Here is a 16,773-nt window from a genome sequence, read left to right as displayed (position 1 = left end):
ACCGTAACTCTGTCTTGCCTAATTTTTGATTATTGCCCTTTGTTTATTTTGACTTATTGTTCGGGACATTACTCTAAACCTATGGGAGATATCAACATGAAACTTTGTAGGTAGATAGATCTCATTGGATAGAACTGCAATGCTAAAGAACCTAAACACAGCCTTGTCTAATTTTGGAGTTATTGCCCTTTGTTTATTTTTACACTTTGAATTTTGCCCTGGACATAACTCTGAGACTATAAGAGATATCATCACAAAACTTTATAGATAGATAGATAGATCTCATTGAATAGAAGTGCAGTGCAAAAAAAACATAACTCTTCCTTGCCTAATTTTGGAGTTTTTGCCCTTTGTTCATTTTTTTATACTTTCCTGTGTCCAAAACCTTCTCGGGGAGCATCACCCGGTTCAACCGGCTCTTTGTATATATTTTATATTGACATGTATTTTTGAATGGGTGGAAGGATATTTGGGTAGGTTCTGGGGTAGTGCTTGGTGCCACGTCGATAACCTGTGGTATATGATTGAATACTATAAGACAAGGGGCCTTACAAAACAAATCAATCGGTCATATATGATGTTTTTGTTTCAGACAACACTTTGAGAGAGAAATGAAAAAAGGCCAGAGAAATGAGAAGAGGAAACAAACCCGTACAAGTACAGTGTCTAGTTACTCTGAAAGTTGTTCGGGTACTTCTACAACAAGTTGTAATTCAGGAAATCAGTCAGTGTCTAGTTTACCATCACACAGCAGTAATTATCATCATACTGACAGTGTTGTACAAACAGCTCGAGGTGAGCACGTCAACTTTACATCACCTGTTGTTTGCAACCCATATAAAAGAAAGAGGGATATTTCAAAAGATCAGCCAACCAATCAGAGACAGGCTTACTCAGGGTTACCTGTAGCCAATCAAAGTGTTCCTTACAAACGACAAAGAGATCAGAGTTATAATAAGACAGTTGACCAAATGAAACTTTTACACACTCCAATATTAGCTGATGACCGACAATAAATATATACATTCACTAATTTGTTTTCTTTGTTTACATTAAAACATTTTCACGTAATCAACAGGGTGATATAAAAATAATTTTACAGTCCATCTTATACTGAGAGGTAATTTCTACTCTTAACAAAGTGTGCTAGTAAACCAAATCATTATTAGATTGACTATGGGAAGAATAGGATAATCTTAATATGTACCCACCCTGGGGTAGGTGTCAGCATCACACTTGTGTGTAGTAACTACTTAAGTTTTTTGTGTGTAGACATCTCCACAACTACTGCAGGGAAACTTTTCACACTTATTTGGGAGAATTATAGTAGGTCACTGTTCATTTCTCATAACTTTAACATGGATTTTAACAGAATTATAGCTCTTTTTCAGCTTTTTTTAACAAAGCAAATTCTACATAATCAATGCTTTTGTTTTACTATTAAGAACTAAGAATAGTCGAGCACACTGTCCTATCGACAGCTCTTGTTCATATTATTTCCAAACTAAAATTACAGTGACTTCTTTGAACCCATTATAAGCAATGGTATACATACATATGACCATCATGATCAAGAGATAAAAAGATGTTGTTGTATCTATAAAGATTTTGTCCCTTTTACAACTGAACTCAACTTGGTAAAGGTTTTGTAACATCTATTCTTTCACTTATCCCTATGAAATATTGCTTAAAAACTTATTATGCATACTTATCACATCTGTGGTGGTGGTGTTGGTAGTTAACCAGTCAATAGTTTTAAATTCACCATTGCACAGTTCAGCCACCTTGTATGTTTCTTTGGTGACCTGTACCATCTGGGACCCAGGTTGCTCACAGTCCACAACTCTACCTATCAAACTTACCAATCGCTTACTTGTCATTGCTGTTACAGTTTTACGGATAGTCATTATACTGCCTGACAATTTCACTACACCCTTCAAGGTAATGCTGGAGACTTAAATAATTCTTACTTTTTTACCTATTAAAAACCAGGAGTAAATAGCTTTGACTTGCTGTCTGACACGAATATACGCTTTTTTGGGTTGAAAAAAAATTTCTTCAAAATTCTTTGGGACCTTCCGCTTTAAGTTATACCAACATTGTTACATTAATATGCCTTTCCAGCTTTACTGGTGGAGAAGACCTCAAGATGCCTCTCCATGCATTATCACTGACATGAGGCTGGGGCACCTTTGTCGAACAGCCAAAATCCCTCATGCTCCTTGGATACTTTCCTCATATGAAAATATTCAATCCCAGGCAGGATTCTATCCCACTGCGGCAAAGGCCCAGTGGGCATACTGTATTGTTAAACAGTTTCGGAAAACAAACTTGCCGATTATATACATAAACCTAGTTAATTGCCTGCCATAAATAAAAACAAACGCACAATTCTTGACACAGATTTTATTTTTGGTCAGTATTGGTAAATCTACCATGCATGCATTAAAGAATCAGTATATTTAACAAAGAAATAATAACAAAAAATAAACACTATAACACAAGTTATTTTGGTATTTGCAATACTAAAATTATTACTTTGTACTGTTGCTATGGTTATTGGTATATTTCACAGCTAAATTAACAATATATATATTATATATATGTGTATAAAATAATGTTCATTTAAATCAATTCGTTCAATTCTATGACTTTCTAGAAATATTATTATAAACTAAATATTGGACGTTAACTAACGTCCTCGGAGCAAGGTGGTATTAAGAAAAAGAAAGTTTCACAATATATGTTCATAAAACACATATGTTGTTAATCATAACATATGCTATTAAATAACAAAATTACAGTGAAATTTAACTTTTGGACATTTAAAGGTCAGCAAGGTCATATTTCAAGAACTCCATACTCTTGTCCAAAGTTATGAAGTGGCCAAAAATATGGAAGCCCTATCTGATAGAATAGTTATTTCAGCAAATTATGACAACTATTTTTCAGCTTTTAGATGTATTTTCAAAAAAAGTATTGAATGAATAGCAAATAGAACAGACCATGATCAGGCCTGAAGATGTGCTCGACAATCTTGGTCTGCACTGGTCACATGGGTAGATTCATTTGCCATCAATAGGCTTGGGGTTAAAACCTACATTTTACTATAAATTTACTTTAAAATGCTTTAAAAGGAATTACTATTGCAAATTTTTTATAAATATATTCTGGAAACTGTAGCTTCCATTTTAAGCAAATATAATAAAAGTATAATCACAGATAACCAAATATACACATGTATCATACATGTTCATTTTAACTGCACATTTTTAATTTTGCCATTTTTCTGTAGTATTGGATACATAAAGTTCCATCATGTAGATGGACTTAAAGCAATCTGTACCACAGTTATGAGTTGTAAGATTTTAAAATTACATGACGATGGTCTATAGTGTAAAGATAGAATTGAACATAAAAGAGGAATTTTTTTTTTCCTTTTTATATGCATGTTGCTTTTACCTTTTATGTAATAAAATGTTATCAGCATTTTTAGACATATAATTACACAGAAAAATAAGTGAAAATCACATTTCATAAATGTAACATTGAAATTAAAATGAATATACTGCCATGATAAGCATTATAATGAAAGATCTACATGATTGTACTTGATTAAGAAAGTAAAATCTCTTGTGTAGTAATGTATTTTTAGCCTTTCTTTAGAGAAATAACAAAAGATATTCATCTAGGAAATTAGATCGCTACATCCAGCTAAGATTCCTTTTGAACATTAATTGTAAATATACCTCTATTGTGTCAATAGAGGCTGTATTTTTGAAGGACAAAGAACAATATTTAAGATTATTCCTCACAGATGCAATATTTATTTGGTTTAAACATATTTATTTAAGCTTGATTGCGAAACAAGTTCTTGCAACTTATATTAATCACATTCATGTCCGCGTCCTGGAACCAACCAGTACTGGTGTCATATGAAGAAACATGGTCGTGACCGGATTAGGGCTTGAACCCATGATCCCTGGCTTGAGAGGCAGACACCTTAACCACTAGGCCATCGCTCCACTTAAATTTATTTCAGAGATTGCTTCTTAAATTACAGAAAGCTTGCATGCCATTTTTGTAAACATTCCTTTAAGAGTTTAGCCAAAATTAGTATAATTATTTACAAGGTGTTCTATAAAATACATGATGCTGATAAACAAATGAACATCAAACACTCATCACAAGTATTTCATACTCTGCTTCATGATGATGATAGTGATGATGATGGTGATGGAAAAAGACTTGTCCAGCAAATACAAAACCATTTTTGTGTTCTAGTAAGGAAAAAAGTAACGAAATTAAACAAATTCCATGGCATACCCTCTTTAAAAGGACTCCACCAAGCTTGTTTGACATGGAGGGACTGGAAATATATTTTACTGGGAATTGTGTAACGTTTGATGTAGGTCTGTATTAATAACTTTTGTGCAAAATTTCAGGTCATTCCTTCACACTGTTCCAAGAAAATTTTATCATGCAAAATGACCAAAAACTGAACAACTTTGCAACACTTTACTTAACGCATTTTTCAACATAACTTTGAGAAGATCTATATTTTTTTATTATCTAATTAGGAAATAGATATCAATTCTGAGTGCATTGTTGTAGCATAATGCACGGTTTGAGTTCAAATGCGTAGTAATATAATCACGAAGGCCGATAGGCCTGAGTGATTAATTACAAAGCATTTGAACGAAAAACGTGCATTATTATAAAACAATAAATTCCCCCCATGAAGAAAATTTTAATATCTTATTTTCCCCATTCTTTAACACGTCAAGGGGGAAAAAATATATAATTATTATTATATAAAGTTTGGGACTTTATGTTTGGTGGTTAAAAAATTTGTTTTCGCCTCAAAGAGTTTCCAATAGAAACTTCTTTAAAAGGCCGTTCCCAGTGGTTTGAAAAAAACTGTCGTTAAATCTAACCGTGGAGTAGAAACAATTTTGAGAATAATCGAAATTTTGAAAACGTTGATAAAACTTTGTTTGTTTATTTTATTTCAGTCTTTTAATTTTTTCCAAGCGAAATACAAAATTATTAAAACGTGAAATAAATGTAAAACTTAAACTCGTCTGCGACATTAAAATAGCGTACTTGATTTTGATTGTTTTTGCACGTGCTGTTTGGCGCACATTGTGACGTCATGTAAACAACACTTTAAACGTCTGTACAGCGTTAACGACTGAAAATTAAAGAATATTGGTGTTTGGAATTCATTTTCTTAGTTAGACCAATTTTTCTTTTCATTCTAGATAGTTTTCACAACAAAATTCGACAAAAAATTGTTTTTATTTATCAGATTTTCAAACAAAATGGCACCCTCAATGTGAAAATACACAGGGAGATAATAAGAACGGCGAGTGCATTGTTGTAGAATAATGCACGCTTCGGGTCTTCTTTGTTTATATAGAAAAATTTCCGATAGTGTTAGAATGGAGATTTTCCATTTTAACTACATCACTTACTCTAAACAAAAATTTCAATTTTTATGGTTTTAGGCTTTCTGACCTCGTTAGAGCACCTTTGATAATAAAAACAAACTTACAGAATTGTGATAAAAGGTTTGAAGATAATGTTGCACAGAAATAGAGCCAGGAAAAAAATGTCATGATCTAAACCTATCGGATCTGGTTACATTTTTACATTAACATTTAAACTATGGGATTATTACAAGAGAATTTTTGCAAGACATTTTTTTTTATAATATCTATTGTCATATGACAAATGGCAGGATCATACATTTTGGTAAGGGTCATTGCATATATTTTATGTTTATTTTCATTTAAACAAATAAACAAGAAAAAAAAAATTTGGTATTTGAGCATAAAATGTATACAAAAATCATCTCAAAATTATTTGAGAATCTTCTTCTATAAAACATTTCACATATTTACCAAAGTAGTATGTAAATAGTTTTTAATAGATGAATTTGAAAACTTAAATTCTTTAGTAAAAACGTTGAAATATCAGACGCCTATTTAATACTATAGCTAGCACTAAATTAGACTCATACCCCATCTGAAACCTTAATTGCAAAAAATTAGTGGTTTGAAGCCAAATTTCAAAACCACCAGTATTTTATGATGTTTCATCTGTGTACCAAATATTAAAACAATTCATTGCCTTATTAAAGAGTAATCATCAAGAATCCGTAAACAAAAACAATAATCCTTTGAGGCAATTCCATATGAGATTTCCGCATAAGCCTCCGATTTCAATATCTCAATCCTAACTATAGTCATAAAACTGACTGACTAACATAGGCTTACTCCCTCGACTTTGTTTTTAGGGGTTTTTAAAGTTAAAACATTCCTACATGTTAATTTATTTTTTGTTGATTGTTATATTAACTTAACTGTATATAAGAATAATTAACCTTCCTATATAAGAAAAATATAAGCTAGCTTTTATAACAACTGTCTAGAACAAAAATTTTATGCCCATTTAAAATTACTTACATTAAGTTTCATAGAAAATTAGTTGTGCCATATCGAAATTTTTGAGAGTACAGAAAATTAAAACTAATTCAACCACTTCTGTCAGAAGTTGTAAAAATGAGTGTGAACAACATGGACAAATTGACATACATGGCAAGCATAACAATATTCCCTTACAACAGGGAGAGACAATGAATTCTTGACCTTTAATTGGTTTCTGCAGTTTTTGTTTTTGACATTATTTATTAACATTCGACAATACATATTAATTATAATTTTCTAACACATAATATACATTGATATATATTTATCTTACACCTTATAAAATGAAGCGAAAGAACTCCCAACATTTACATCATGTGACCTCCAAATATCAGATTCAATCTTATCAATGTAGCCTAGTTTTCATTTTCCATGTCAAAAAATCTATATCAAATCAATATTGTACTCAGTCTAGCCTCATTTTCATTTTTAGAGTCCAAAAATACCCATATTAAAACCTCATTGTACAAGGAGTAACAGAGTTTCGTCAAAATGACAAAAAAAATGGTGGTGTAAAATAAAGAGGTCATTTAATAATACACTAATGAATAGAATACTATTTCCATTGAAACATACACAGCTTTAAAACCTTTATCAACTTAGCTAGTGCCTAAATGTCCAGTATAAGTTTGGTAGCTGTGTCCTCGTCCAACAGAATTCAATATTGTTCTCAACAGTATATAAAAACCTCACAATGTACCTGTTGTAAACATATAAGAATACATGAACCAATTTTTCGGTATGCAATACTTGGTAAACGGCCATTTATCTAACAATAAATTAAAGCTCTCTGTTAAAACAAAATCTTTACACTGTGTCCGGTATATATGAAATATTTCAAGAAGAATACTTGTAGGTACAAATCTAAAGCTCTGAGATATTTACTACCCAATCAGATGCTTGAGCAAAATCTGATCTAATAACCTTAGTAATAGGTTGGTAACTAAATTGTCCATAAATCAATGTTCACAGAATACTTCATAAACATTTATCAACTTTGTAATGTGATTAAAGAATACAATCATGCAAGTATGCATAATACGTTTTTTTTTTATATAATTATGTTGGGCTTAAGGTGACATTTAAAAATACATGTAGCTAACTGCAATGATGCACCCTCTTATTTATTTCATTATCAAAACATAACTGTCAAATAACATTGGCATATGCTTGAAAAAACATGATGAAACTGGTTTCTAAATAAACTAATGTTGCATTATGCAGAATTACCAAATCAGACAAATACTCTAATGCAAGAATAGCAGTAGTGCACCTTTTTAAGCATTCACATCTGCAGAAGGAGACAAACTTTATTAAATCCTTCCCCCTACAGACTTGACATTAAATGAATGCACATGCTTCTGCAGATGTTAATGCATAAAAAAGGGGCATCAACCCTATATTACTGCTTAAAGAAAAATCAATAATTACTGTTACAGAAACGTAAGTGACTATACTTTAAAATAAGTTTGTCATGATTATTTTGTTACGGTTACTTGTATCAGACCTTAAAGATGAATATTCATAAATCATTTGAATAAATATAAATTTATATTACCAATGTGCAAAGTAACAATCAAGTTGTGTGGAACTTTTTGCCAGTAACCATTTCACAAATATTCAACTGATTTTCAAGAAAACATAATTTTTTCTGGCTTGGAAATGTGAATATGCTATGTGGTAACATGAGAGCCTATCTTGCTTGTTCATTATTTGTATATAGCATTCTTTAACATAAAACATACACATTTTAACATACATGTACTCAATCTATGTCACAGAATTTCAACAGTATACAAGTTAACACATCTATTCCAGAAATTATTACAGTTTTATATCATATATATATACATCTTATATACAAAGTATTATTTACTGTACATTGTACAAAATTTATTATGGCAAATTAATTGTTACTATTTATAGCTTATTAATTCAAACTATTTATAAACAAAATTATACATGCATTAATTATATACAGACTGTTTACTGCATTTATACAGACAATACGAATACGAATATTCGCATTTATACAGATAATACATTGTACAGTGTATTTGTTTGTTAAGTGTGAAAATATGAATTATTCCTCACTGAGAAGTTATCAATTTCAAACATTCTACCAATCAAAATAAAACAAATTTCATTTTAAAGTGAAAGATATTCCATATCATTAGAAAACAAACATTTTTTTCCTTCATAACAAACTAAGAAGTTGTAACAATTAGTGGTTAACAGTGAGTTATATAAAGTAAAGTCACTAAAAGAACTCATCAAACAACAGTATTTCATAGATTAGATTGATACATGTAGTATGAAATAAAAACTGTAAACATATAATACTTTACAAGGTACAAATGTACTATTGCTATTGATGGACAAAAATGTATCAATTAACAATTCTGCATCATTTAACTTCATCTTCATAAGACATAATATGCCAAACGATGCATGTATTGCCTTATTATCAGGACATTTTTTCTTACACAAAAAATATATGCCATTCTGAATCTATCAAAATACTTTATGCTGACGCACTTTAATCGACGCACTTTAATCACTGTCACCTAAAATTGTTTTTAACCGTCACATGACCCTAGCTAGCCCTTGATGTGACACTATTTACCATGTCACAATATTAGTGACACTATTTTACATGCCACAATAACACATGATATGTTTTACAATAAAATGTGACATTATCATTAACCAGTAGCCTGCTGAAAAAACATAATTAACCTTTACCACCAGTTTAGAGCTAGGCCAGCCTTCACATCCATGTAGTCTAACCAGGCTCTTCAAACAGAAACTGGACAAGTCCATTTAATATGTTCAGCTGGTTGACGGTTAAAGAAATTATTAATTATCTTGGTACCAATCATGCTATAATAATTTATCTTGATACCAATCATGGTTGGTACCAATCAAGGTGTAATAATTTATCTTGGTACCAATCATGGTGTTGTAAAATATCTTGGTACCAATTATGGTGAAATAATTTATCTTGGTACCAATTATGGTGTTATAAAATATCTTGGTACCAATCATGGTGTAATAATTTATCTTGGTACCAATTATGGTGTAATAATTTATCTTCGTACCAATCATATTGTAATAAAACAAGGTTTTCTCGACTCAGGTGTGGCGTTTTTCTTCATAGTTTCCTTTAACCATTTGACATTTTTTTGAGCACTTGATGAATCACTTTGTAGAGAATACGACAGGTGAATAATGTTTTATATATATAATCTTTTCTCAGCTAGTTGACGTTCTTCTGTATATTACACACTGTCGAGAACTGTTCCTGTAATAGACAAAATATCGACTTATATCTATACTGCAAGCTGAACTATAGACAAAACAGCGCCTTATATTTATACCAATAAACACTGAAATCTAAATAACGATTTTTGAAAATCAATTATATTATAATGTACCTAACTTATTTATAACTTATGAAATAATATTTGACACTCTCTTTCTACTTTGTAAATCAGGCTAACTGATATTAGTTACTTTGCAGAAAAGAAAAAACAACTACCAAACTCTTTACTTTTGTTTCATTTAAAAGTATTAATCATGCGGAAAATTTCTAGCAAATTCTAAGTAAGAAACTTTCAAAGTCTCTATTTCTATATGAAGAAAAATTACTGTTAGAAAATGATTTTGTGAAGTAACAAGAAAGAATTTTTTTATCTAAATAATTGTTGTAAATAATTCACAAAATAATGTGGAAATCTTAACTTTAGGAACAAATGATATTGTTATAAAGAAGTGATTGATCTACAGAGGGTGACTCTGTTGAGGTTATACATGTACTGTTAACATGCTAGTATACTTCTCTTTTAAATCTTACAAACAGAAAGGATATTCTTTGGCCTTATAATACAAACTAAAATGCTCTGCCTTTTACACTTGTTAGTAAGTTTGTATAATATTTATATTACTCAATTTCAAAGATGACAGCACTAACAAGAGAAGACATTCAGAATATTCTGTGATAATGCTACAAACAATACTGTGTAAAAGCCTCAAATCTATTTAATTGGATGGTTTAATTGAATGGTTTGATTTTTTAAATTAACTTATTTCCTAGTGTGATAAAACGTGTTTGTGCATTTTCGTAATTTAATTTTCATCATTATATGAATCAATGTTGTTGGGTTTTGAATCACATTATTATGACAATGTAGTAATTATGGCTGCTGTCTTTGAGGAGACAACCTAAGGTTTAACAGTCAAGCATTATAACATGGATATAGTCAGCCATTTGAGAAGAACCAATTACCCTCAATGAGCTACATTGACTTTAGTGGGATTCAAACCTACAGTGGTATTTAACCCAGCCATCACCTTGGTGAGCAAATAACCTCCCTTAAGCTAGGTGGACTTTAATGGTTTTCAAACCTAGTGGTTTAGGGCTAGTAATCACCTGGGTGAGCAAATAACCTTCCATAAGCTATGTGGACAGGTTGACATTTGGGGGATTCAAACCTACAGTGATGTAAAGCAAGTGATTTTATGTCAGCAACCATAACCATACAGACAGAGGCTCACTTCAAAATTATGTATTTAATTATAATTACATCTTACAACAAAAAAGTGCCGGTCACAAGAGGATCCCAGAATACAACGAGAACAAAAACACAGCAACAAACACTAGATACTTCAACAGTTTAACAATAAAGACAAGACAGAGAAAGTTACAATGTTATATAGATATATATACATATATAATAATGGTATTCTGTATATGATATTAGATACTTAGATATCATATCAAAGATGGCAGTTTATAGTTAAGTAAACAATTATTCAATATATAATAATATTACATAAATATCAAAGTTCAATAATACAGTAAAATCCTTATTCAAGACCTCCTCCCCACCCCCTTAAAAAAAAACCACCATCAACATTTAAAAAAAAAATGAACATGCTTAATTGCTTTATAAGATTTTGGCAGAGTTAAAATTAGTTTCTTTGTTTAAGATATTTGAAATAAATTATACAAAATCTTTGATTGACTATTCTGGTACAATTTTAGACATTCTCTATGAGATACAAAACTTTCTTAATAGGGATCAACTGTGGTCTTAACAGCCGGATTTTACTGTATTTTATATTTGAATATGCACTTACCAGATACTTATGTCTCAATATGCCTTATTCAAATACATATTACATTTGCATTGTCATTAAAGTCCTCACCAAAGAAATAAATAGTGTTTTCCAAAACTACATGTATTCAACTTGTATTGTCTTAGAAGATCCAAAATACATTTTTCTTTTATCACTGCAAAAGCTCTCAGTCTAACTTCTTACTCAAGTGCAGTAATTGGTTAAGTCCTTCTAAATTAAATAGAAGTTAACCAGTTCTTGCACTAAGATGACAAACTGTTCTTTTAGTGGTCTAGAATAGCAATTTGTAAAACATAAATCTTAGCTTTTGATAATAATTTTGTGTTTTGACTTTTAATCATTTTCCAAATTTTTCTGTGACAATATTTAACTATCAAAAACTTAGGACTGTATCATAAATTTCAGCAGCTTTTGGTAATTCTGCCCCCAATGCATACAGTTTTAACTGCTCACTGAGTAGTTTCACCAACTCTCATTAAGTCAACCATCGTAAGTTCATCTTTTACCATCAACCATAGCGAGTTCATCTTTTAACAACTTAGGTATGAGAATGTTCTTTTAATTTATTCTTTTGTAATGTTTAACATAAAAACCATTGGCAAGATTAAATCTGACATTAAACAGGAAATGTAGCACAGAAATAGAAATGTTCAGTATCCAGACTGGTATAAGCATATTGAAAAAGCAAAAGTTACATTAAAGCAGCCAAAGATAAAATCACGTACCAGTCTATGGTTAGATTATCACCTTATAATAATAGGAGATGAGTATTTCATAATACATTTCAAAGTCTCTACATAACACATTAATGTTATATAAAAACTAGAACTCCGCCAGTCGGATGTGTCGCCTTGTGAACAGTATAGTTGTCACTTAAGCATTTTCTTCTTAAATGTAGGTTATTTATAAACACTGCTAAAGGGCAATAACTAAAAAAAATAAGAAGTGCAGAGTACCAGTTCTTGTGCACTGCACTTCTTCTTAATGAGATCTATCATCCTATGAAGATAATCAAGTCCATAGCTTTTATAGTTGAAGACCCGGACAAAATTAAAGTATGAAAAGTAACAAAAAGGCAATAACTCAAAAACCATGGAGGTTTTTGTACACTGCACTTCATCTCGATGAGACCTATCATCCTATGAAGTTTCATATCCAAAGCTTTTATAGTTTAGGAGAAATGGCCCTGACAAAAATAAAGTATAAAAATTAAAAAAGGGCAATAACTCAAAAAATAAGAAGTGCAGAGTACCAGTTCTTGTGCACTGCACTTCTTCTTAATGAGATCTATAATTCTATGAAGTTTCAAATAAATAGCTTTCATGGTTTAGGAAAAATGGCGCGGACAAAAATAAAGTATGAAAATTAACAAAGGGCAATAACTCAAAAAATAAAACAAGAGGGCCATAATGGCCCTGAGGTCGCTCACCTGTATATAGGCCAGTTTAAACCCAAGGGCTTTTATTTGAACAAACTTGGTAGACACCCATAAGAAGATGTTTCATGCTAATCATCTAAGCTCTAGCTCATTGGGTTTTTTAAAAGAAATTTTTTTTTAAAGTTTTCACTATACACATATAGTTAAAAACAATGACACCCCTAGGGCGGGGCCAGTTTTGACCCCAGGGCTTTTATTTGAACAAAATTTGTAGACACTTACTAGAAGATGTTTCATGCTTAATATCTAAACTCTAAGCTATTTGGTTTTTTTTTTCAAAGAAGATTTTAAGTTTTTGGCTATACACATATCAGGAAAATCAATGACACCCAGGGCGGGGCCAATTTTGACCCCAGGGCTTTAATTTGAACAAACTTTGTAGACACACACTAGAAGATGTTTTCATGCTTATTATCTAAACCCTAGCTATTTGGGGTTTTTTTTTCACAAAATTGATTTTTTAAGTTTTTGATATACACATATAAGGAAAATCAATGACCCCCCGGGGCGGGGCCAATTTTGACCCCAGGGCTTTTATTGTGAACAAAACTTGGTAGTACACCCATTAGAACATGTTTTTCATGCTAAATATCTTAACTCTAGCTCCATGAGTTCTTTAAAGAGAAGATTTTTAAAATTTTACTATATGCAATATAGGGAAAATCAATGACGGCCCCTGGGGCGGGGCCAATTTTGACCCCAGGGCTTTTATTTTGAACAAACTTGGTAGACACTCATTAGAAGATGTTTCATGCTAAATATCTAGCTCTAGCTCTTTGGGTTCTTTAAAACTGAAGATTTTTTTAAGTTTTTACTATATGCATATAGGGAAAAATCAATGACACCCTGGGCGGGGGGCCAATTTTGACCCCAGGGCTTTTATTTGAACAATCCTTGGGTAGACAACTCAATTAGAAGATGCCTTCAATGCCAAATATCTAAGCTCTAGCTCTTTGGGTTTTTTTTAAAAGAAGACTCATTTTTAGAAGATTTTTCTTTCGGTTTGCCATGGCATACCAGAGTTCTGCATGGAATTAAAAATTTTTGAAACCCCCTTTTTTTTTTTTGGAACAAGGGTTTTAAAAGGTGACACCAAAGGAACATTCCTGTGAAGTTTGGATGAAATTGGGTCTTAGTGGTTTATGAGGAGATGTCATTTAAGTAAAAGTTTACGGACGGACGGATGGACGACGGACGGACGGACGAAAAGCGATCACAAAAGCTCACCCTGTCACTTTGTGACAGGTGAGCTAAAAAACAGAGTGCCAGTTCTTGTGCACTCGACTTCTTCCTAATGAGATCTATCATCCTATGAAGTTTCAAGCCCATAGCTTTTATATATCATGAGAAATGGCCCGGACCAAAAAAAATTAAAGTATGAAAAAATTAACAAAGGGCAATAATTTCAAAAATAAGAAAATGAAAAAGTACCGGTTTTCTTGGTGCACTGCACTTCTTCTTAATGAGATCTATCATCCTAATGAAGTTTCAAGTCCATAGCTTTTATAGTTTGGTGAGAAATGGCCAGGACAAAATTAAAGTATGATAATAATTAACAAAAAGGGGAATAAATTAAAAAAAAGGGCCATGAAAAGGCCCCGAGGTCCTTTACCCGTATATAGCCCCCCCCCCCCCAATTTTTTGGGCCCGGGCCAATTTCCAAATTCCAGGGCCTTTATTTTGCCTCAAACCCTTTTTTGGAAGCACCCATAAGAAAAATTTTTTTAAATGCTTTTAAAAATTCTTAAGCTCTAGCCCCATTGGGGCTTTTTTAAAAAAAAAACTTTTTTTAAAGTTTTTTTTTAAAAATTTTTTAACAACATATTTTTGTTAAAAAACCCAATGACCACCCCCCGGGGCCCCGGGCCAGTTTTTTAAACCCCCCGGGGTTTTTAAAAAATTTGAAAACAAACCTTTTTGGGGAGGAAAAAAATTAAATAAAAAAAAGTTTTTAAAGCCTTTAAAATCTAAACCTTTTTAGCTATTTTTAGTTTTTTCAAAAAAAGAAAATTTTAAGTTTTTGCTAAACCCCAAAAAATTTAAAAAAAAAATCAATTAACCCCCGGGGGGGGGGCCAAATTTTTGACCCCAGGGCTTTTATTTGAAACCCAAACTTTTTTAGACACTCACTAAAAAAATGTTTCCCCTTTCTTAATAATCTTAGCTCTAAAGGGATTTGGGTTTTTTTTTTTCCCAAAGAAAAAAAAAATTTTTTTTTAAATTTTTGCCTATAAACCAAATAATAAGGAAAATTCAAAATGACCCCCCCTGGGGCCCCCGGGGCCCCCAATTTTTTGGGAAAAAAAACCCAGGCCCCTTTTAAAATTTGAAAAACAAAACTTGGTTTTGGAAAAAACTTTTAAAAAAAAACAAAGTTTTGATGCTAAATAAATCTTAAGACCAATTTCTAATAGCTCTTTGAGTTCCTTTAAAACTATATACAGAAGAATGTTGGTTTATTTAGCCACTTTTTACTATATTGCCATATAAGGGAAAATCAAATGACCCCCCCCCGGCAGTACACGGGGGCCCAATTTTTGACCCCAGGGCTTTTTTTTTGAACAAAACTTGGTAGACACTTATTAATAAACATGTTTCATGCTAAAATAATCTTAAGCTCGTAACTCTTTTTTGGTTTCTTTAAAAGGGAAGATTTTTAAGTTTTTACTATATGCATATAGGGAAAATCAATGACCCTGGGGCGGTGCCAATTTGAAACCTCAGGGCTTTTATTTGAAAACCAAACTTGGGTAGACACTCACTAAGAAGATGTTTTCATGCCAAATATCTTTAAGCTCTGGTTAAGCTCTTATGGTTTTTTTTTTTAAAAAGAAGATATTTAAAGTTTTTTCTTTTTTGGTTTGCCATGGGCAAAACCAGAGTTCTGCATGGAATTTAAATTCTTTGAACAATTTTTAAAAAGGTGACCACCAAAGGAAACATCCTGTGAAGTTTTGGATGAAATTGGATTTAGTGGTTTTATGAGGAGAATGTTCATTTAAAGAAAAAGTTTTACGGACGACGGACGGACACGCGGACGGACCGACTCGACGGACAGACCCGGACGGCACGGACGCCGGAACAAAAAAGTTGATTCACAAAACTCACCCTGTCACTTTGTGATAGGTGAGCTAATTAAGAAGTGCAGGAGTTATCGATCCGTGTGCACTGCACTTCGGGTTTATTGGGAAAGAAGCATCATTACCAAGTTTTGAAGTCAACGACTTAAATGACCTGAGTTTATGCTCCCGGATTAGATTTAGGGGACCGCCGGACAACGAATTGCTGAACCTACTGCCGACAAAAAGTAACCCCTATATGTCACCTTTTCAAGGCGACACAAAAATCAGCCAAAGTTTTGTTTAACAGATGCCTATAACAAAAGCATTCATAAAAAGATTAAACATTTTTTAACCCACCTGTAGAGGGCAAAATTTTTTGGGATTTAAAAATTCAATCCTGGGCATTACAGCATTTCAAAATATAACCAAAATTGTTTTCCCTATTTTTATAACTTTACCCAAAAATTTTAAAATCGAGATTTATAAAAATGGAGCTTGGCCCCCTTCCCAATATTCACTAAGATCCCCAAAATCGCCTCCCTCTGTAAAAATACAAAATTTGCTTTTGTTTTGGGTAAAACTACATATACTTGGGGTTTTAATTCCCAAAAAATTTTTTTTTTTAACCCTTCCCCATTGC

The 16,773-nt window shown here is 31.9% G+C and overlaps 1 protein-coding gene across 2 annotated transcripts in view; it reads left to right on the top strand.

Moving 5' to 3' along the window:
- LOC132744425 (centrosomal AT-AC splicing factor-like) overlaps positions 1-1,037 on the top strand; it is a 29,953-nt gene extending 28,916 nt beyond the window's left edge. For both annotated transcript variants that reach the window (XM_060733134.1, XM_060733133.1), the window contains exon 9: positions 593-1,037. In XM_060733134.1, coding sequence (XP_060589117.1) covers positions 593-1,016 — 424 coding nt within the window. In that variant the 3' untranslated portion in view covers positions 1,017-1,037. The remainder of the gene's footprint in view (positions 1-592) is intronic.
- The last annotated feature ends 15,736 nt before the right edge of the window (positions 1,038-16,773 follow it).

This window comes from Ruditapes philippinarum, unplaced genomic scaffold (assembly GCF_026571515.1).
Source record: "Ruditapes philippinarum isolate M1 unplaced genomic scaffold, ASM2657151v2 ctg2761_1_1_1_1, whole genome shotgun sequence".
Lineage (NCBI taxonomy): Eukaryota > Metazoa > Mollusca > Bivalvia > Venerida > Veneridae > Ruditapes > Ruditapes philippinarum.
The sequence above is the reverse complement of the archived record's forward strand: the minus strand, read 5'-3'. Positions and strand labels throughout refer to the sequence as shown.